At 40.8% G+C, this 22108-nt stretch overlaps 2 protein-coding genes across 2 annotated transcripts in view; one reads left to right on the top strand and one right to left on the bottom strand.

Moving 5' to 3' along the window:
• The window catches only part of LOC113471293 (aquaporin-1-like), a 3073-nt gene extending 1824 nt beyond the window's left edge, over window positions 1–1249 (top strand). Inside the window, exons 4-6 of the mRNA XM_026830339.1 lie at window positions 95–251; window positions 598–734; window positions 1115–1249. Coding sequence (XP_026686140.1) covers window positions 95–251; window positions 598–734; window positions 1115–1234 — 414 coding nt within the window. The 3' untranslated portion in view covers window positions 1235–1249. The remainder of the gene's footprint in view (window positions 1–94; window positions 252–597; window positions 735–1114) is intronic.
• Window positions 1250–14292: 13043 nt separating this feature from the next.
• LOC103518579 (tyrosine-protein kinase Src64B) overlaps window positions 14293–22108 on the bottom strand; it is a 12639-nt gene continuing 4823 nt past the window's right edge. Inside the window, exons 5-10 of the mRNA XM_026830338.1 lie at window positions 21394–21560; window positions 20108–20200; window positions 19284–19473; window positions 18356–18470; window positions 18013–18153; window positions 14293–17441 (exon numbers count right to left, since the gene is read on the bottom strand). Coding sequence (XP_026686139.1) covers window positions 18021–18153; window positions 18356–18470; window positions 19284–19473; window positions 20108–20200; window positions 21394–21560 — 698 coding nt within the window. The 3' untranslated portion in view covers window positions 14293–17441; window positions 18013–18020. The remainder of the gene's footprint in view (window positions 17442–18012; window positions 18154–18355; window positions 18471–19283; window positions 19474–20107; window positions 20201–21393; window positions 21561–22108) is intronic.

Raw genomic sequence — 22108 nt, 5'->3', positions numbered from 1 at the left:
CATCATTGAGTCCACTTTTGTTTTGTACTTGGGAATTGGCATTATTTTCTGGTTTGGTAGCTGAACATGGCATGTTTGTTCGTCTCGTTTTTAGTCGCGTGTTTCCGGGGCACAGTTCATTACCTGGCGAAACACGTTCTGCTTGCACTTCTGCGCCAATCCTACAGCGTTGACGCTTGTCCGCAAGGCGGTCTCAGCAGCAGGTTTTTTGCTGACACGTAAGGGAAGGCTAGGTCGCACGCATGAGGGAGGTAAGTAGGGGAAACGGACCGTTCGATTTTTGCAACCCGCAAGCCTGTGAGCTTGTCTCATATTTGTTCTCGCTTTATTGTAGGGGGCTAAATTTCGGGAATTTGGAGCACTCCACCTCGCCCCCCCCCCCCCCCCTCGCCCCCCTCGTACATCGACTTTCTTCTGGACCTTTCGACCCCCCACCCCCCCCACCTCGACCCCTCGACAAAATTCTGGATACGGGCCTGCTGAGTAGATATTATACCTCCAAGTACACCTTTTTTTTTAAATTTTAAAACTTTTACTAACACTTCTCTAAATGATATATTTTGTAGGGATGTCATAAACTATAATGTATTGGTACAACTTCTCACTTGTCTTTTCAAATTTCAGTCATCATTGCCATGGTCTTGTGTGCAGCTTGGGATTACAAATGTTTAGACAAGCACGATTCTTTACCGCTCAAGTTCGGATTTGCTGTCACCGCCTTGGCCATTCCAGGGGTAAGTTGGAAAGTTGGCATTAATCCAAGATCGAAAATTTCGAGATTCAGACAAAAATCAAAACGTGACTTGAAAGATCAGACCAAGATCTTTACAAGATCAGACGGCTGGTGTTCTCGTGTTGACCCAGGACCTAATTGGGAATTATTGAGTAGGTAACTTCCCGCCCACCTAATGAGTGGCATACTACGGTATGGGCATGCTACGGCACAGACCACATGCGTCTAATGTAGCAGTTGTTTCATTGCTACGAAATAAAAACGGCGGTGAAACACTCATCTTTTTAAATTTACCTTTTTACCTAAAATCATTGGTTGATTTTAGACACGTGTCTCTTGTCCTCAAAGATGTGGTTTCAATTCATAATTTTTCCTTTCCAGGCTCAATTCGCCGGCTGCAGTATTAACCCAGCTCGTAGTTTCGGACCGGCTTTGGTGACTGGACATTGGGAGAACCATTGGGTAAGTAGGATACCCCTAGTTGGGTTACCTAGGATTTGAGATTCAAAATGGTACTAGCTAGGCTGCGATAGAAATACTTACCATTAGGCTGCTATAGAATGCTAGTGGTATCTCTTATCCACAACCCACAATACAAACTGGCTTTCTGCCCCGGTGGCGTAGTGGTCAAGACGCTCGCCTGGTAATCAGGAGGGCGTGGGTTCGATCCCAGCAGAGGTATGGATTTTTATCCTCATTTATTTGAGAATTTGACCACGTAATAATGGAGCTCTAAGGTGGTAGAGAACGCCTAAGGCGTTAACCTCGCCTAGTGGATGCCTTCCACTCAAGAGTCTATTATTATTTCTCCCACCCTGTCTTCCTTTTCTTTTCGCTTTTGGGACGATAAGACCTCAGCAGTTACAGTTCCCTCGATTAAACCTCTTCAAAGGAAGGTTTGTTCTCGGAACGGTTGGCCAACCACTATCCAGATGCCAACCACGTTCAACGTTATCCATTGAGAACTGTTGTATTCAACGTGCTGTCACCGCATAGGTTATCGAAAAAAATTTCGAACCCGGGACCTCCGGCGTGCAAGCCTAGTGTGATGCCCACTCGGCCACGGAGGTTGCTTTTAACGTCTTTAGGAGAGACCACATACCAGACTAGGGAGCTACATATTAGAATAGGTAGGAAGAAGGAGTATGCCAGTAGGAATGGAATAAAATTATTTTTCTTGTATTTACTCGACCTACCAGTGGCGGCCCGTCAATGTGACCCCTAGGGCGAGGGGGGGGGGCTGCACTAACTGCACCGCGGTGCATCTAACAGACCCGTAGTACCGGGGCTACTGCTTGGAAACAACCTTTTTTCCGAGGATTGATAGAGGGAACTGTAACTCCAATTACACCATTCAGTTATCTTTTGAGACCACTGGAAATTACTGTGTAACAACGGTCTTATCGTGCCGAAAGTGAAGAGAGAAGGAAGACAGGACAGGAAAAAGCCAGCCGTTCCGAGAACGAACATTCTCTGTTCAGGATAGAATCTGCCCTGTTTGGGAATCGAACTCCCGATCTAGCGCTTACAAGGCAGGTGCATCCTACCTTCCAAGCTAATAAGGCTGGTATTTGAAGACTTTATTAAATTTTCATAGACGTAGGTTCATGTCACACTAATTACAGCTTTCACTCACCTCATAGTGCCGTCGAGATGGTGGGGGATCGCACAGTGCTTTTCCAAAGTTTGAGATGCCCGGAGCGAAACTCATTAAATTTGCCCAACTAAATAATGTATGTATCTCGCCAGCCTAGTTAGCTTAGTTGGTAGTGCGTCTGCCTTGTAAGCGCTAGGCCGTGGGTTCGATTCCCGCCCGGGGCGGATTTTATCCTGATGGGATATTGTTCGTTCTCGGACCGGCTGACTTTCTCCTATCCTGTCTTCCTTCTCTCTTCATTTCGGGACAAACCTCTTAAAAAAAAAAACATGTATCTCAGAGGGGGTTAATAGATCACTGAAGTTAAGCACCGTTAAGCGCGGTTGTTGGCTTTTCCCGTGAGGTTGTGAAGAAGCGGGTAGCTTGTCGAAGAATGGAGGGTAAAATATGAAACGAAAAACGTCAGGGTGTGTCCGAACATATATAATTATGTAGTTGACCGGCCGCGATGTCCACCGACGAGGAGAAACTATGTCGTCGAGGCAGTGTGTCACTGTGTTTGGGCACACCTTTTTAGAATGCAAGGCTTTTCAGGGTTCTGTTTGGTTATAGGTACCTACCTATTGTCATGAATATTGTGCTTAGAGCTTATGAAACTTGAAGTGCCAAGTTTTTGTCCAGCTCTAGAACATCGCATTGCGTCGCATAGCTCCTGGGCAGGGCCGAATTTCGGGTTTGGGGGCAAAAGCCCCAGAGCTTCATTTTTCTCCTTCACCATAGGACAGAGTCCGAAAATTTGGAGCATCAGTTAGCCAAAATCATCTGCCAATTGCCAAATGTTCTATCCTTCTCAGAAATAGGTAATCAAATTTTAAAACCCCGCTACATACAAGTAGTGTCTTTCTGTATTTAAGGCTTATGAAAAACACATACTTACTTGCATATTTTTATGAGATTATCTGCAGGTTCATGAGGTTCAAGTTCATGTGGCAATATAGGACCTACATGTAATTTTAGGTACATATCTTTGGGAAGGTCAGACCTACCAGTGGCGGCCCGTCAATGTGACCCCTAGGGCGAGGGGGGGCCCTGCACTGACTGCACCGCGGTGCATCTAACAGATCCGTAGTACCGGGGCTACTGCTTGGAAGCAACCTTTTTTCCGAGGATTGATAGAGGGAACTGTAACTCCAATTACACCATTCCAGTTGTCTTTTTAGACCACTGGAAATTACTGTGTAACAACGGTCTTATCGTTCCGAAAGCGAAGAGAGAAGGAAGACAGGATAGGAAAAAGCCAGCCGTTCCGAGAACGGACATTCTCTGTTCAGGATAGAATCCGCCCTGTTTGGGAATCGAACTCCCGATCTAGCGCTTACAAGGCAGGTGCATCCTACCTTCAAAGCTAATAAGGCTGGTAGGGTAAGTGTATCATTTATTCAACCATCTAAAAAACGTAGGTACCTACCATTTATTGGCCCACCTGTGGGTCTACGCCACATAAGTCTGAACTGGACGAAGTTTTTCAAGATCCAATTTCATCAAAAGAAAGGGCTTAAAGAATGCTATCGAACCAGTGGTATTCCAAAATTGTAGTCATAAAAATTATTAGAGAAAAAAAATGTTGGCAGGTGGGCCAATAAATGGTACGTTTTTTAGGTGGGCGAAGAAATGGTACACTTACCACCCTACCTATTTGAAGACTTTATATTCATAGACGTAGGTAGGTACATAACTATGTTTCCTGGGCAGATATCATGTTACTAAGCCAGTGTTACTGTAGTGCTCGTGCACTGATAGACAATCTATCTGATTATGATTACTGTATTAGTGAAGTATAGAAAAGAGTTATAATATAGTTACAGTGAAAAGAGTTATAATATAGTTATATAGTTACAGTGGCGTAGCGTGGTCTAAAGTCAAGTGTAAGGCGTGTAGGGCACTGATTTCCATCACCATGCACATTACTACATAAGTTATGCACATGCTTCTTCATAAATATTTAAAGTCAATATTAAGGGTATTTGAGTAAATTTAGTGTATGGCCGCCATACACGCCCTACATGGACGCTACGCCACTGAGTTATATATTTATATTAGGTAAATGAGCATAAAAAGATTACAAAGAGAGCAAAGTTAGAGCATTTGCATGAGTACCTACATATTATAATACCTAGGTATGTGATTAAATTACATAGTTATGTAAAGTTAGGTAGGCTATAGATACTTCTTATGAGGCACTAGCACTATATACCTATTGAATATTGATAATATGATGTAGGTAGGTAGGTAATTTTACAAGGAGTAGGAGCACAGGTTAAAAGCTCTTATCTGAAAGGGTTAATTTGATAAAAAGATAAAATTGTATTTGTATAGAAAATGTGTCATGTGTCGGTGCTTTGTTCATACAGTGTACGAGATGAGTTAGGTAGGTACCTAATTACCTATAGATATGTATATCTCAGGTGTTTGACTATTTTGACTAACTTTTCCATCGACTAAGATGACGAGACTTTTAAAATCGACCAAACCAGTCGACCAAAACCAATCGACCATACTTAAGTTGCATTTTCTTTGAGGAAACGGAAGTGGTTTTGAGCTTTTGATGGCGTACTACAGGTGCTACCACGCCAAATAAGGTATTGATTATTGAAAGATTCTCTGTTAAAAATTTTAAATAGCATTGAATGACTCAACTTTCTGGTATTCCATTTGTTATTCATTTATATTTTTTATTTAATATAGTTAAGTAAACTTTCTGTTGTCATAATATCCTTCTTAGAAGCATTGTGTCTAGGAAGGATCCTCTTGTATTTGTATTTAGGTAGGTACTTGGTATTGTCAAATAAAGAAAATAAAACATTAAACATAGGTAGGTATATAATATTACCCCTCATGTGTGTTTAGACCCCTAAAGTGTAAGAACCTGAGAAGCTAAACAAGTTTTGGAATACCTATTACGGTACGGTTATACCTACCTATCTATTACGGACTTCGTAATACCTCCTACCAAGATCACCATGCTCAATGCTTAATGCTCAACAAATGACACAAGGTTAATGTCAGGAAATACTGGTAGATGTGTTCAATGTGATATGTGATTTACATTTTATTACAAGTACCTACATTGAAGTTTTAGTACATTTTCTCATTAGGTAAATGTAGGTATTGGGTGTTTCGTTTTTATTCATGAGATAAAGTGCTGGGAGCTTAACTGAAGGTTTGAGCGCTTTTAGACCAATGAATAAGTCAATTTAAATGCAGCACATTGATACATTACCGACTACATGACTAGGTCATGTGAAAACGAGAATAAATACCTACCTACAATTACGTGTAAATCTATACCAATCCTATAGCCGATCGCAAAGAATCAGACAGAATAGAATGAATTAGGTATCCGTATTCTTTTTTAAAAAAAAAAAAAAAAAAAAAAAAAAAAAAAGGAAATGTAAATTAATAGGTGATAATAGAAAGTGACAAAGTAAAAAAGGAAAGTAGAACAACAGGTAATGATAAGTAGTAGATAGTAGAGAGATTGTGAAAGTGATTGTTGGAAGAAAAATAACTAGAAAAAAAAGGGTAAATGTAAATCCTACCCCCCTCTTCAACAAAATTCTGGATACGACTCTACTCCCGGGCCCCTTGGCTTAGTCTCCCATGACTAGTAGACCAGTGCTCCTCAAATCAGCCAGAGGAAGCAGTAGTCCACTCTATTGAGTTGTCTCAAAGTCCGCTCGGAGTACACTCTGAGGTCACTTTGGAGAGTGTTATTAGGAGAGGTTACCTACTCCGACGTCACTCGAATACATTAAATAATTATGTATAGGACCTATACAAATCAGCCAGAGGAAGCAGTAGTCCACTCTATTGAGTTGTCTCAAAGTCCGCTCGGAGTACACTCTGAGGTCACTTTGGAGAGTGTTAGGAGAGGTTACCTACTCCGACGTCACTCGAATACATTAAATAATTATGTATAGGACCTATACCTAATTATTGTGTCCTATACATAATTATAGGACCTATACATTTATTATTTTGTCACAATTTGTGTCTCTTTTCGCCCATCTGATGAGGGACATACTACGGGATGGGCATGTTACGACACAGACCACATGCGTCTAATGTAGCAGTTGTTTTATTGCTACGAAATAAAAACGGCGTTGCAAAGATGGTAAGAGTTGGTACCTACGAATAGTTACAGGTACCTAGTTACAAAGTTAGTCATAACATTCGATATTCGAACAAATAAATACCTAGTTTTCAATCTCTCATGATTTTCAAACCTGAAAAACGAGATTTTCTCTGGCTACCTAGAAATCCACCATAAAAACTTGCTGGTAGCTGGTTTATTAGATAAAGTAGACATCATGGTGTAAGGACTAAGTAGACAAGTCACCCTGCCAGATCCTCACCAAGCTCAATGTAGCTGATTTTTTTTTATGTTTGATAGAGGAAACTGCAACTGCCAAGGTTTTATCGTCGCGAAGGCGACGAGTACCTAAGTCAGACTCCGAAAAATTGGGGTTCTTTATTTGAAAAGGGGTAATTTTCGCGGACCAAGAAGGACGTTTAAAGTTCTTTACATTTTGCATCAGTTGTAGGTTAATTGTAGACCGATTTTTTGTCATAGGGAATTTTAACAACAGAAAGTTTAGTGTTGTCCGAAAGCGAAGAGATGACAGGATAGGAGAAATTTTATCGTAAACAGCCGTTCCCAGAACGAACTTGACGAGCCGTTCCGAGAACGAACCTTATTTGTTTACGATAAAATTCTCGCCGGGAGCGGAACCCACGACGTAGCGCTCACCAGACTCGCTAGTAGCGAGTCGCTTCCTATAACTAGGCTGTAGGCTGGCAGCCTTGGATTTGGGTGTATAGCTACTTTGTTATCACCCGATCCTACATTGCGACAGGTTTTCCAACCGGTATATTCAGCGCTCTACCACCCAACCTGTCCCAGTCAACCAATAATAAAATTACAATCGAGGTACCTACGCCAGGTACATGTTTTGGGGAAAGGGGGGGGGGGGCGGACCCTCTTTGAGCCTATTTTTCTCCTTTACTGTAGGTTAAGATCCGAAAATTTGAAGCATCCACCCACCCACCTCCCACCCTCGTACTAGGCTGGCTCAATTATAATTTTAATGATCCCAACAGTATATGTATGTTTTATTGTTGTGTAGATGTTGATAATAACTGAACCAGTGCTTCGGGGCATAAATAAGATGGCGGATGCAGAGATGAACAAGTTGAAACGAAACTTGGTGTTGTTTGAACGCTAATGCCTTGGACACGTGTAAAGTGTCCATAGGTGCTACACTGACCATAGGTGCTACACTCACCCTATTTTTCTCCTTTACTGTAGGTTAAGATCCGAAAATTTGAAGCATCCACCCACCCACCTCCCACCCTCGTACTAGGCTGGCTCAATTATAATTTTAATGATCCCAACAGTATATGTATGTTTTATTGTTGTGTAGATGTTGATAATAATAATGATGATTACTAGGTCTAGAGCACCTTGAGTTTTACCGAAATCACACCACCCAGCTGTTGATCCAAAACGATTGGATGGTGACTAAATATTAATATACCAACTTGACATGCCCTTTCACTACGATGACTGTGTAAATGTAATATCTAAGTACCCAACCATATTATATTATGTAGCTAATACTCGTATTAATATTATATTGTGTCCCTGAGGCTGCGAGGGAGCCGTTATAACACCAGAAGTTTAAACTTGGAAGATGGAGCAGGGGTTCCCTAATGTGATGTTGTTTTCTGGAGATGTTTCTTTTTTTTTATGCATGGTCATAGAGGAGACAGAATATTATAAAGTCTAAAGCAATGCTAAGATAAAACAATCAATAGTGCTTATTTATACTGCTCGCATAGGACTGAAAAGTCCCTTTACTCTAGCAGTAGGCTACTATTGTCATTGTGGTCAAATTCTCAAATTATTTTGAGAATAAAATTCCATACCTCGGCCGGGATTGAACCCATGCCCTCCTGTTTACCAGGCAAGCGTTTTGACCACTACACCACCGAGGCAGGTTATATGATAGGTATACATATTATGTATAAAGTCATTAATTACACATAATTATGATTTACACAGTTTACACTGTAGATTATCCTAGGTGGGTTACCAGTTCTATTCCGATTTTTCGATCTATTACCTACTTGATCACTACACCACTGAGGCAAAATGGTGCTTATATTTAGGGCCATTTGCAGTGTAACCTCCGTGGCCGAGTGGGTATCACAATATGTACGCCAGAGGTGCCGGGTTCGATTCCCGCCAGGGTCGAAGTTTTTTCCGCTTTGTGCTGGGAGTTTGAGGTTCATTCAGCCTCGTGAGGATAATGGAGCAGTTGCAAATGGGTAAAAATTATAAATAAATGGTCGATTCCTATGTAAAAAGTTGGGAAAAATCCAAATCTGAGGTCGAAACTCCGAAAAAGTATAACTTTAAAAGGTCGAAAATTCAATTTTTAATTGCCGTTCTAATGAAAACGTTCAAAGAGTTGTGACGTCAGACTTCACGTCAAAATCCGCACAAACAAACGAAGCGGGAGTCCTGAATTATGACGTCATCGCCTACGGGAGCGTATGCCGTGACGGCAAAGTTCACGATTTACCGGTATTTTTTAAATCGATTTATCTCGGTATCTAGAAGTCGTAGGAGAAAAAGAAAGATTCCGTTGGTCCTCATTTTTCCTGCTCTATGACTTTGAAACATCACCCAAGTAAGCGCAACTGTTCTATAGTATGCCTCTCATCAGATGGGCGAGAAGAGACACAATACTTCCCAATTAGGTGCTGGGTCAACACGAGAACACCAGAAAGTAACCCGAAATACGACCTTGAAAAGACCTTGCTTAACTAGAAAAAAAAGGGTAAATGTAAATCCTACCCCCCTCTTTAACAAAATTGTGGATACGACCCCCCCTACATTTCCCCTGATCCCCTACTTTTTTAGTTTTGGTAGTAGGGGGTCAAGGGGAGGTTTCCTCAGACCTAGATTTTTGTCAGTCTGTCAGAGCTCATTCTCTCTTCTGCTTTCAGAAAGGAAGGTTCTCTGTCTTCTCTGTTCCCTCTTTCCTCACTCTCACTGACATCTCCAAATAACCAAATATTTCAACATGGTTTTTGGGAAATCAAGAGGTCCTATTGGAGTATTTAAGATTACCAAGGAGTCTCTCCTATGTAACTTTTCACAAGAAATCGATTGGTGGACAGAAGAATGTGCAAACAGGAGGGCGTGGGTTCAATCCCAGCCGAGGTATGGAATTTTATCCTCATATAATTTGAGAATTTGACCACAATAATAGTAGTAGCCTACTGCTGGAGTAAAGGGACTTTTCAGTCCTATGCGAGCAGTATAAATAAGCACTATTATTATTATTTTGCCAGTCCAGAACGGTGAAAGAGATCTCAAGGAAAATTCAGGAAAAAAGCTTCAATAGTTTGGACAAGTAGAAAGAAGAGATCAAGAATATGTTGGAAAGAGGCTGAGAGATATGGAAGTTGGAGGTAAGAGAGACAGGGGAAGACCGAAAACGAGATATATGCACACAGTGTTTCCACAGGATTTGAAAGAGAAGAAGTTGGAAGTCAGCCAGGTCCAAAACCGAGGCGCATGGAAGAGGTTTTTTCAAAATGTCATCAATACATTTTTCTCTCTATTCACCTCTTCTTTCTTTTTCTCTCTCTCTTTTCTCTATTCTCTCCTCTCCTCTATTCTCCACTATTCACCACAAAACACTCACCAATATAAAGACACACAACACCAATACACCAAATCTCTCTCTCTATTACATGAGAGAGAGAGAGACTTTGGTTATTAATAAGAGAGAGAGAGAGAGAGATGGAAGTAAAAGAAGAAGGGGGAAGGAAAAGGACAAAGAAGGAGAGAAATAAGACGAGGAGAATGAGGAGAAAGAAGAAGAAGAAAATAATCATAGCTAAATAGAAGTATGTAATAAGATTGAGGAAGAGGAGAGAAAGGTCGACAGAAAGGGAGGGGGTTCAGAAGGTGAGAGAGAACTGACAGAGAGGAAGAAGAAACCTGCCTCGGTGGTGTAGTGGTCAAGACGCTCGCCTGGTAATCAGGAGGGCGTGGGTTCGATCCCAGCCGAGGTATGGAATTTTATCCTCATTTATTTGAGAATTTGACCACATAATAATGGAGCTCTAAGGGTTAGGTGGTAGAGAACGCCTAAGGCGTTAACCTCGCCTAGTGGTTGCCTTCCACTCAAGAGTCTATTATTATTATTATGAACCAGGGGCCGCATCTGGAGGTGCCGGGTTCGATTACCGGCATGGTCGAAGTTTTTTCGGCTCTGTGCTTGGAGTGCGGGGTGCACTCAGCCTCATGAGGACAAGTGAGTAGCTACTTTAATCGAGTAGCGATCAGTGGCGGCATGACTCATAGTAAAGGAGGCACCACGTAGAAGCTCAACCCATCCCGTCCTCACCTAAGCCTCGGAGTGGGCTTTTCGTGTATGGCAGTGGTTCTCTAACGAAAAAAAAGTTTAATGGACTGCTCATTTGAAAGTTTAATGGACTGTACACGGAACTTATTAAGACCCCTAAAAAGATAAGAAAAAAAAAAGTTTAAAAGAAGTATTGAACAACCATAGTTGACAGAGACATTATTTGTTTAATTCAAAAAATTATCATATGGTCTCGGCCGCGAATACCGCGGACTAACCGCGAATACCACGGACTAACCGCGAATACCGCGGACTAACCGCGAATACCGCGAACAAAGCGCGAATACCGCGGACTAACCGCGAATGCCGCGAACAAATCGCGAATACCACGGACTAACCGCGAATACCGCGGACTAACCGCGAATACCGCGAACAAATCGCGAATACCGCGGACTAACCGCGAATACCGCGAACAAATCGCGAATACTACGGACTAACCGCGAATACCGCGAACAAATCGCGAATACCGCGGACTAACCGCGAATACCGCGAACAAAGCGCGAATACCGCGGACTAACCGCGAATGCCGCGAACAAATCGCGAATACCGCGGACTAACCGCGAATACCGCGAACAAAGCGCGAATACCACGGACTAACCGCGAACAAATCGCGAATACCGCGGACTAACCGCGAATACCGCGAACAAAGCGCGAATACCACGGACTAACCGCGAATACCGCGAACAAAGCGCGAATACCACGGACTAACCGCGAATACCGCGAACAAAGCGCGAATACCGCGAACAAATCGCGAATACCGCGGACTAACCGCGAATACCACGGACTAACCGCGAATACCGCGGACTAACCGCGAATACCGCGGACTAACCGCGAATACCCCGAACAAATCGCGAATACTGCGGACTAACCGCGAATACCGCGAACAAAGCGCGAATACCACGGACTAACCGCGAATACCGCGAACAAATCGCGGACTAACCGCGAATACCGCGGACTAACCGCGAACAAAGCGCGAATACTGCGAAAAAACCGCGAATACCACAAACAAAGAAAGTAATACGATCGTGAACAAACTGTGAATAACTCAAAAGAAGACAATATAAATATGTAACTTCTATCTCAAAGGAATCTCCAAACCAATGGTCAAAATGTAGGAGAAACCTCCCCTCAACCCCCTACATTTCCCCTGATCCCCTACTTTTTTAGTTTTGGTAGTAGGGGGTCAAGGGGAGGTTTCTTCAGACCTAGATTTTTGTCAGAGCTCATTCTCTCTTCTGCTTTCAGAAAGGAAGGTTCTCCGTCTTCTCTGTTCCCTCTCTCCTCACTGACTTCTCCAAATACAGACCTAGATTTTTGTCAGAGCTCATTCTCTCTTCTGCTTTCAGAAAGGAAGGTTCTCTGTCTTCTCTGTTCCCTCTTTCCTCACTGACATCTCCAAATAACCAAATATTTCAACATGGTTTTTGGGAAATCAAGAGGTCCTATTGGAGAATTTAAGATTACCAAGGAGTCTCTCCTATGTAACTTTTCACAAGAAATCGATTGGTGGACAGAAGAATGTAAGAAGTCTATGCCTTGTAAGCGCCTAGGTCCTGCCTCGGTGGTGTAGTGGTCAAGGCGCTCGCCTGGTAAACAGGAGGGCGTGGGTTCAATCCCAGCCGAGGTATGGAATTTTATCCTCATATAATTTGAGAATTTGACCACAATAATAGTAGTAGCCTACTGCTGGAGTAAAGGGACTTTTCAGTCCTATGCGAGCAGTATAAATAAGCACTATTATTATTATTATTATTAATAGCATGTGTGATACTGATACCCACAGGTCCAACAGTAATACTGTGATAAGTCGTGAAGAAGCTCTCTGCTTGCCACAAAGAATTTAATCTCACTTTGTACCCCCCACCATTAGTCACGGGGCCAAACTCTCAAATCTACAACAAAAACGCCAAACTTGATTCCGCGAATACCACGGACTAACCGCGAATACCGCGGACTAACCGCGAATACCGCGAACAAATCGCGAATACCGCGGACTAACCGCGAATGCCGCGAACAAAGCGCGAATACCGCGAATACTGCGAAAAAACCGCGAACAAACCGCGAATACCACATGTGCGAGCAATATAAATAAGCACTATTATTATTATTATTATTAATAATAATAATAGCATGTGTGATACTGATACCCACAGGTCCAACAGTAATACTGTGATAAGTCGTGAAGACGTGAAGAAGCTCTCTGCTTTGCCACAAAGAATTCATGATGATAAACTAAACCAATTTCAATCTCACTTTGTACCCCACACCATTAGTCACGGGGCCAAACTCTTCAATTTACAACAAAAACGCCAAACTTGATATGTCTCTTTTCGCCCATCTGATGAGGGACATACTACGGGATGGGCATGTTACGACACAGACCACATGCGTCTAATGTAGCAGTTGTTTTATTGCTACGAAATAAAAACGGCGTTGCAAAGATGGTAAGAGTTGGTACCTATACGACTACTTATAGGGTACAAACTTACTCATGGGGTACCTACAACTATACGACACAGACCACATGCGTCTAATGTAGCAGTTGTTTTATTGCTACGAAATAAAAACGGCGTTGCAAAGATGGTAAGAGTTGGTACCTACGAATAGTGTCTCTTTTCGCCCATCTGATGAGGGACATACTACGGGATGGGCATGCTACGACACAGACCACATGCGTCTAATGTAGCAGTTGTTTTATGGCTACGAAATAAAAACGGCGTTGCAAAGATGGTAAGAGTTGGTACCTATACGACTACTTATAGGGTACCTACAAACTTACTCATGGGGTACCTACAACTACTTACAGGTAGGTACCTAGCTACCTAGTTACAAAGTTAGTCATAACATTCGATATTCGAACAAATAAATACCTACCTAGTTTTCAACTCTCATGATTTTCAAACCTGAAAAACGAGATTTTCTCTGGCTACCTAGAAATCCACCATAAAAACTTGCTGGTAGCTGGTTTATTAGATAAAGTAGACATCATGGTGTAAGGACTAAGTAGACAAGTCACCCTGCCAGATCCTCACCAAGCTCAATGTAGCTGATTTTTTTTTTATTTTTTATGAGGTTTGATAGAGGAAACTGCAACTGCCAAGGTTTTATCGTCGCCTCGAGTACCTAAGTCAGACTCCGAATAATTGGGGTTCTTTATTTGAAAAGGGGTAATTTTCGCGGACCAAGAAGGACGTTTAAAGTTCTTTACATTTTGCATCAGTTGTAGGTTAATTGTAGACCGATTTTTTGTCATAGGGAATTTTAACAACAGAAAGTTTAGTGTTGTCCGAAAGCGAAGAGATGACAGGATAGGAGAAATTTTATCGTAAACAGCCGTTCCCAGAACGAACTTGACGAGCCGTTCCGAGAACGAACCTTATTTGTTTACGATAAAATTCTCGCCGGGAGCGGAACCCACGACGTAGCGCTCACCAGACTCGCTAGTAGCGAGTCGCTTCTTTTTTTTTTTTTTTTTTTTACTCCAGTTTGTTCGAATATAATTAGGTAGGTTAATCAAATCTTTTGAAGTTAAAGAAGTTGTTTTTCAAGGACTTCATTTAGTTTAAAATTTTGGGGGGAGGGGGAGTTCATAAGTATAAGTACAAGTAGCGCTTTATTTAGAATTTTAGACTGTCAGCTTAGAACTAGTTGTTCCATTAAACTAACAGTTCATTTTAATTTCAAATATCAAAGTCTACCTCCTTTTGAAGGACATGAGAAAAAAGTTCCCTTTAAAAAAAAAAATCAATCGATACCCTTAAAAAAATCCACCCTGTATGTATTTCACGTCTCTTACGGGCCACCCTGTATATATAAAAAGTTCTAAACCATACACAGTATCTACCTCAACACATGAGAAAATATAGAAAATAAAGAAGGAAAAGTATCACATGTGAAAAATTAAAATCAGATAAAAATAAAATAAAAATATTTCTGTCAAGACAATTTCGATTAATATGTTATAATTTGGTGAGCTTTCGATGTCACTCAGGAGTCAGGACATCATCTTCAGAGCAGCACGCAGCAGGAGTAGAGGTTCGAAATGGCCTTGATAAAAATGTTTTCATTTTATTTTTATCTGATTTTAATTTTTTAAATACTTTTTACGATTATTAAAAACAATTTTATTTTATCTCACATATAAAATTAATAAAAATGAAAGGGTTTCGTTTTGGTCTACAAGTTTCAAAGGTTTCTCACTAGAGAACGAATTACCGAGCGTCAATGTCAGAAACACTCTGATTAAGTTAATCCGAGTTTTAAACCAAAGAATAACCGAAAAGCAATCGGATTTTGCGTTAAACATTTATTAAACTTTGGGTTAAACATTTATTATATCTCCTGGTAAAAAAGGGACTTTTCCACTCCTAAGCTGGTAGTGTTAAATAAAGTACAATTTAAAGGCAGTCGTTCCCCCGTTAATACACCTGGATAGATCTTATGACTTGACTTGGACTCGAACCGCCAACCTCCAGATTCAAAATCCACCGCTGATTGTGCTATTAATTCTGTTCTCTAGAGAGAAAATTCTATCACTAGGGCAACTAGAAATTCAATTCTAATCTAGAAATTCTATTCAAGAAATTCTATCTACTTCACTTAGGAAAATACAAAAATATACAATGGACCAGAGTATTCTAATTTCTAACCTAATCAATCTGACTTATTTCAATAAATTAATGTTTGATTTTGTACAAGTATTTGGTTAGGAGTATTTTTAGTCTGTACATATTTATTTACAAAAAGATCCTTTGAAATCAAAGGTACAAGGAACTTCTTAAGATCCCTAAAAAGAAGAAGAAGAAGAAGAAGAAGAAGAAGAAGAAGAAGAAGAAGAAGAAGAAGAAGAAAAAAAAGTTTAATGGACTGCTCATTTGAAAGTTTAATGGACTGTACACGGAACTTATTAAGACCCCTAAAAAGATAAGAAAAAAAAAAGTTTAAAAGAAGTATTGAACAACCATAGTTGACAGAGACATTATTTGTTTAATTCAAAAAATTATCATATTATTATCATAGGGGTTGAAAAAATTCCATCCTGTTTATTTGTAGTTTAGTCGTGTGTGTTTATAAATGACTACATTTCAAAGGCCAAGGGCCGGATTGTGTTTATAAATGAATACATTTCAAAGGCCAAGGGCCGGATTGTGTTTATAAATGAATACATTTCAAAGGCCAAGGGCCGGATTGTGTTTATAAATGACTACATTTCAAAGGTCAAGGGTCGGATTATGTTTATAAATGACTACATTTCAAAGGTCAAGGGCCGGATTGTGTTTATAAATGACTACATTTCAAAGGTCAAGGGCCGGATTGTGTTTATAAATGACTACATTTCAAAGGTCAAGGGCCGGATTATGTTTATAAATGACTACATTTCAAAGGTCAAGGGCCGGATTGTGTTTATAAATGACTACATTTCAAAGGTCAAGGGCCGGATTGTGTTTATAAATGACTACATTTCAAAGGCCAAGGGCCGGATTATGTTTATAAATGACTACATTTCAAAGGCCAAGGGCCGGATTGTGTTTATAAATGACTACATTTCAAAGGTCAAGGGCCGGATTATGAAATAGGAATTAATATTTTCAAGTTCAGTCACTTCCCTATCACTTATACCTATCTATCGACTTTGCACTCCCACTGCCCGCCATTCACCCTAAGTCCGTCTGACGGACATAGGTCTGACAGACCGTCTGACGGACATAGGTCTGAGAGACCGTCTGACGGAGATAGGTCTGAGAGACCGTCTGACGGAGATAGGTCTGAGAGACCGTCTGACGGACATAGGTCTGAGAGACCGTCTGACGGACATAGGTCTGACAGACCGTCTGACGGACATAGGTCTGACAGACACAGGTCTGAGAGACCGTCTGACGGACACAGGTCTGACAGACAGTCTGACGGACATAGGTCTGAGAGACCGTCTGACGGACATAGGTCTGACAGACCGTCTGACGGACATAGGTCTGAGAGACCGTCTGACGGACATAGGTCTGAGAGACCGTCTGACGGACATAGGTCTGAGAGACCGTCTGACGGACATAGGATTTTCAAAAAATATTGAACCAAATAGAATTGAACTTTAAAAATGAATAAAAAGAATATTGAGGTGGGGAGAGTGTCATGTGCGTCAAAATTATCAAAGGAAGCTCGACAGATAGGAGTTCCAAAGGAATTACAGACCACACGAGTCTAATGTAGCAGTTGTTTCATTGCTACGAAATAAAAACGGCAGTGAAATACTCATCTTAAAACAAGTAAATCAACGTCAATCACAAATTTTCGGACTCTTTGGAGAGTTCAAATTAACCCAATACCTCTTCAAGTCTTCACTCATATTCATTGAACCAATATGATCAAATTGAATCTCAGGCGTCCATCCAGGGAGTTAAAATTAACCCATTACCTCTTCAATCCAGTTTGAGGAGTCAAAATTAACCCATTACCTCTTCACTCATATTCATTCAACAAATATGATCAACTTAAATATCAGATTTTCGGGCACTAACCTTTCATCGTTTGGAAAGCTAAAGTTAACCCATTATCTTCCTTGAGCCAACAAGATTAATTAATCTCAAAGTTTAGGGGAGTCAAAATTAACCCTCCACTAAGGCCAGCCACTCACTATGTTGTAGTAGCAGTAACAGTAGTAGTAGTATTAGTAGTAGCCACTCACTATCAGGTAGACCTGACAGATACACCTGAAAAGGTCCGTCTGTCAGGTCTACCTGATACCTGATGAGCACACACACTACCAGGTAGACCTTTATTTATTTTGACACAGAAAATTCGTCTGAAATGCCCAGCTCAAATACCAGGTAGACCTGATCAGGTGTACCTGTCATCAGGTCTACCTGATAGTGAGTGGTTGGTCTAACCCTTCTGAGAGTCTAAATTAACCCTTTACCTCATTGGACCAATATGATCAACTTGAATCTCAGAGTTTCGGGCTCTAACCCTTCATAATTAGGGAAGCTTAAGTTAACCCATTACCTTCCTCAAAATTAACCCATTACCTCTTCACTCATATTCATTCAACAAATATGATCAACTTAAATATCAGATTTTCGGGCACTAACCTTTCATAGTTTGGAAAGCTAAAGTTAACCCATTAGGTACCTTCCTTGAGCCAACAAGATTAATTAATCTCAAAGTTTTGGGGAGTGATTAGCCCATTACCTCCTCACTCATCCTCGTTGAGCTCCTTGTAGGGCATTTCCGACGTGATGTTGAAGTCTTCGAAGTAGTGCTTGAGAAATTCGAACGTGGGTCGCTTGTCCGGGTTCGAGTCCCAGCATTGCAACATTAGCCGATAGATGGCGTCCGGGATGTAATGAGAGGCGGGCTTGGTCATTCAAATTAACCCAATACCTCTTCAAGTCTTCACTCATATTCATTGAACCAATATGATCAAATTGAATCTCAGGCGTCCATCCAGCTTCGAAGTAGTGCTTGAGAAATTCGAACGTGGGTCGCTTGTCCGGGTTCGAGTCCCAGCATTGCAACATTAGCCGATAGATGGCGTCTGGGATGTAATGGGAGGCGGGCTTGGTCATGCGATAGCCTCGTTCTACCTGCTCAATCACGTCACGACCATGCATACCTATGAAACATATATAGAATTTAATAACATCTTACATGCACACCTGGCAACATATATCTAGAGGTTAATATAGGTACATCATATATATACATGCATACCTTAGATTTACATATTTGAAATATCTGACCAGTTGTTCTGAAGATGCCATCAACAGATGGCGAAACATGTCAACTCATTGTATCTTTACTTACTCATCAAGACCTACCATCCTGCCATTGTATTTAAATGGAATTAAAGATTGTATTTAAATGGAATGTATACTGTAAGGTGTAAGACTTTGAAGTTGACCCCTTTTTGGAGCCGACCCTGGTTCCGGCCCAAAATTTGGCACGTGAAAGATGGAGAAGAGGATCATGAATCAGAAAAGTTGAAGTTCACGGTGGTACCTGTCCTAGGACAGATTTACAACTATATATAGTGTAGAACTTTAATAAAAAGAGAATTTAATTTAGAAAAGTCTTTTTTTTTATTAACACTTTAATAAATGGGACTTAACAGAGACTTTTTTCGTCACTTTTATTCTCTTTCTACAAGTTAGTGCTTTCTACCTATCTATTTGATGTCAAATTTTCCCTCCATCACTCTGGCCTAACTTTCTTAGTTAATTTCAATTCCAAATTTTTCTCATTTATTGTTATCCCAATTCTTCGGAGGTGGTTTTATTGGGTCCAATTATCCCTTTACGCAAATCTGTGATCTGTGAATTTGACCTCAAAATTTTCCTTCTTTATTTCTGGAGCCATTTTCCCTTGTTTTGGTGCTCTTTTCCCTCCTTTGTTTTTAACCGGTGTGTGTGTTTTTTTCTTTTTTTTTTTTAAGATAAAATCTGCTTTTTGTAGCATTATTTCCTGAGGATATAGGAAAGTAAGATATGTTCACCTTGTCTAGGGCAGTACTCATCATCTTCTATCACTCTGGCCAGTCCAAAGTCACATATCTTGGCCACATTGTTATCGCCTATGAGAACATTCCGGGCTGCCAGATCTCGGTGTATCAACTGTTTCACTTCTAGATACGCCATACCCGACGAAACCTGCGATGAAACACCAAAATCAATCATTATAAGCAATACAATATGAGAACATTCCGAGCAGCCAGGTCTCGGTGTATCAACTGTTTCACTTCTAGATACGCCATACCCGACGAAACCTGCGATGGAACACCAAAATCAATCATTATATAAGCACTTTGTCGTCACTTTCGAGTAAATTGGAACATGCCTTCAGGCATACTTCATTTGTTATTGTGGTTTCAGTCGTCCTGCAGTCAACCATTGTGAGGACTTGTGCTTGTTCTTTAAAAGCAGAGAGAACCCTTCGAAGAACTGTCAGCTAGCTAGGCTGGTTAGGGTTAGCTGTTCTCCTCCCTGTCTATAGTCCCACTGCCAGACGCTAGTCTCTGTTTAACGTAACCTAGCTAGACGTAAACGGACTTTATAGTCTCATTCGGGCAGGATAAACAAGGTAGCTAGCTAGGCTGGTTAGGGTTAGCTGTTCTCCTCCCTGTTTATAGTCCCACAGCTAGACACTAGTCTACTCTCTGTTTAACGTAACCTAGCTAGACGTAAAGGGACTTTATAGTCTCATTCGGGCAGGATAAACAAGGTGTGAATTCCATTCTATTCTATTTATACCGACTAAATTCGAAAACGAGCATTTGGTTTTTACCTGAGCTGCAATATAAATCAAATCGCCAAACTGCAATAGTCTTCCCTCTCCATTCCTGAGAAACTCCAGTAGACTTCCTTTGTTCATGAATTCCTGAAAACGATAAGGGAACAGCAAAAATTAGGAACGGTGTCCCTCGGGACTTTCCAGAAGGGTTTAACTTCAACACTTTGACTGCCAAAGTATATTCCATGGTGTTTACCCACAGAAACTCATGTATTAAAATCAAAACATGTCCCTAAAAATGGGAGAGAGACTCTTCGATTCTTGGAATTTTTTCATAAAGAAATAGCAAAATTTCACCCAGAGGTCCCTCTTTCAGATAACCATTGAAAATACATAAGTGGCGTGGGGCAGCAAGTGTGGACAATGGACATTCAAAACGGATTCTCTTTGGTTGAAACATGTTGAATCAAAAAAAAAAAAAAAAAGTCACATCAAATCTCTCAAATTCTTCTGAACTTTTCTCTTTCTACAAGGGCTTAGGCCCTTTTACCACCAATTTTGATGGTGAAACAGAAGCCATTAAAATTGCTGTTCAACAACTTTTATATAGAACAAACAACTTCTCTAAAGCTGTAATCCTGTCCGACTCAAAAGCGGCAATTGAAGCTATTGCAAATACTGATGAAACACCAACGAAACAAATTAAAGAAATAAGAGACATAATAAAACAACTTAAGTGCTTGAGAAAACAAATAACCTTGCAATGGATCCCTGCACATTGTGGAATACACGGAAACGAATCTGCAGACAAACTGGCAAAAAAGGGAACGGAAATCTCCAACACACCAATGAGGACCGTGCCTTTCCACTCTGTGAAGAGAATAATAAAACACAAATACAACCAAAGTCACAGAAAATGGATACAAGAAGAAGCTAAAAACACAAAATGGAAGGATATATTAACAACACCTAATATAATCCCCGAGCTTCCAAGAAAAGCAGCGGTAGCCAAGTTCCGCCTATTGACAGGCCACGACTGTCTGGCTCAACATCTGAATAGAATAGGATGCAGAGACACACCCACCTGCCCACTTTGTAACCAAAATGAAAATATGAACGCGGATCACATTGCAGTCTGCCCAAACTTAACAAACAACGACAACATAGTATCCAAATATTGGGACGCAAGGAGAAAAATGATATAATAGTCAATCTCAAGCATTAGATAACAACAACAACAACACATTTCAATAATCTTTTTACACTGGTAATGCTGCCACTGGTCGCTACTCAATTAAAGTAGCTACTCAATCACATAATAAAATACGGCTCTAAATTACCTGTACAATATACACGGGTTCCTCTTTAGAACACACGGCATACAGCGCCACTAGGCGGTCATGGCGGAACTTCTTCATAATGGCGGCCTCCTGTAGGAACGCCTGTGTAGACATTGTGCCTTGGCGGAGCGTTTTGACCGCCACTTCTATGTTGTTCCGCCATTTCCCTGGATAAGAGAAAAAATCACAGTCATCAGATATACATTAGGGCGCCGGGCGGATAAAAAAAAAATACTAATAATAATACATAATAATAATAATAATATAATAATAAAATACTAATTAATCAGCTATCAATACACCTGATCATATCAATAATAGTCAAATGATAATCGTGAGTAATTCCTGACAAAAAACAGACCTGCCACCTGAAAGAATGTTCGACGGAAAATCATTGAACCAGGCTAGTTAGATTGGACGGCCACAATGCCTGCCTTGTAAGCCGCTAGGTCGCGGTTCGACAAAATGGTTCAGCGGGCCGGGGTGGATTTTATCTCAACAGGATAAGGTTTCTTCTTGAACGGCTGGCATTTCTTCTATCCTGTCTTCCTTCTCTCTTCGCTTCTCGGAGTACCTCAGTGAGTAACCCTGCCCTCTATCAAAAATCTTGAAAAACGTAGGTACATAATTCAGAGAGAGAAAAAAAGTAAAATAATTTGCCTTGACAGTAATAATGTTCGGGCTGAGGTCAAATATTTTTGGGACCTCTACAATA

Source organism: Diaphorina citri, unplaced genomic scaffold (assembly GCF_000475195.1).
Source record: "Diaphorina citri unplaced genomic scaffold, Diaci psyllid genome assembly version 1.1 scaffold2260, whole genome shotgun sequence".
NCBI classification, from domain to species: domain Eukaryota; kingdom Metazoa; phylum Arthropoda; class Insecta; order Hemiptera; family Psyllidae; genus Diaphorina; species Diaphorina citri.
The sequence above is the reverse complement of the archived record's forward strand: the minus strand, read 5'-3'. Positions and strand labels throughout refer to the sequence as shown.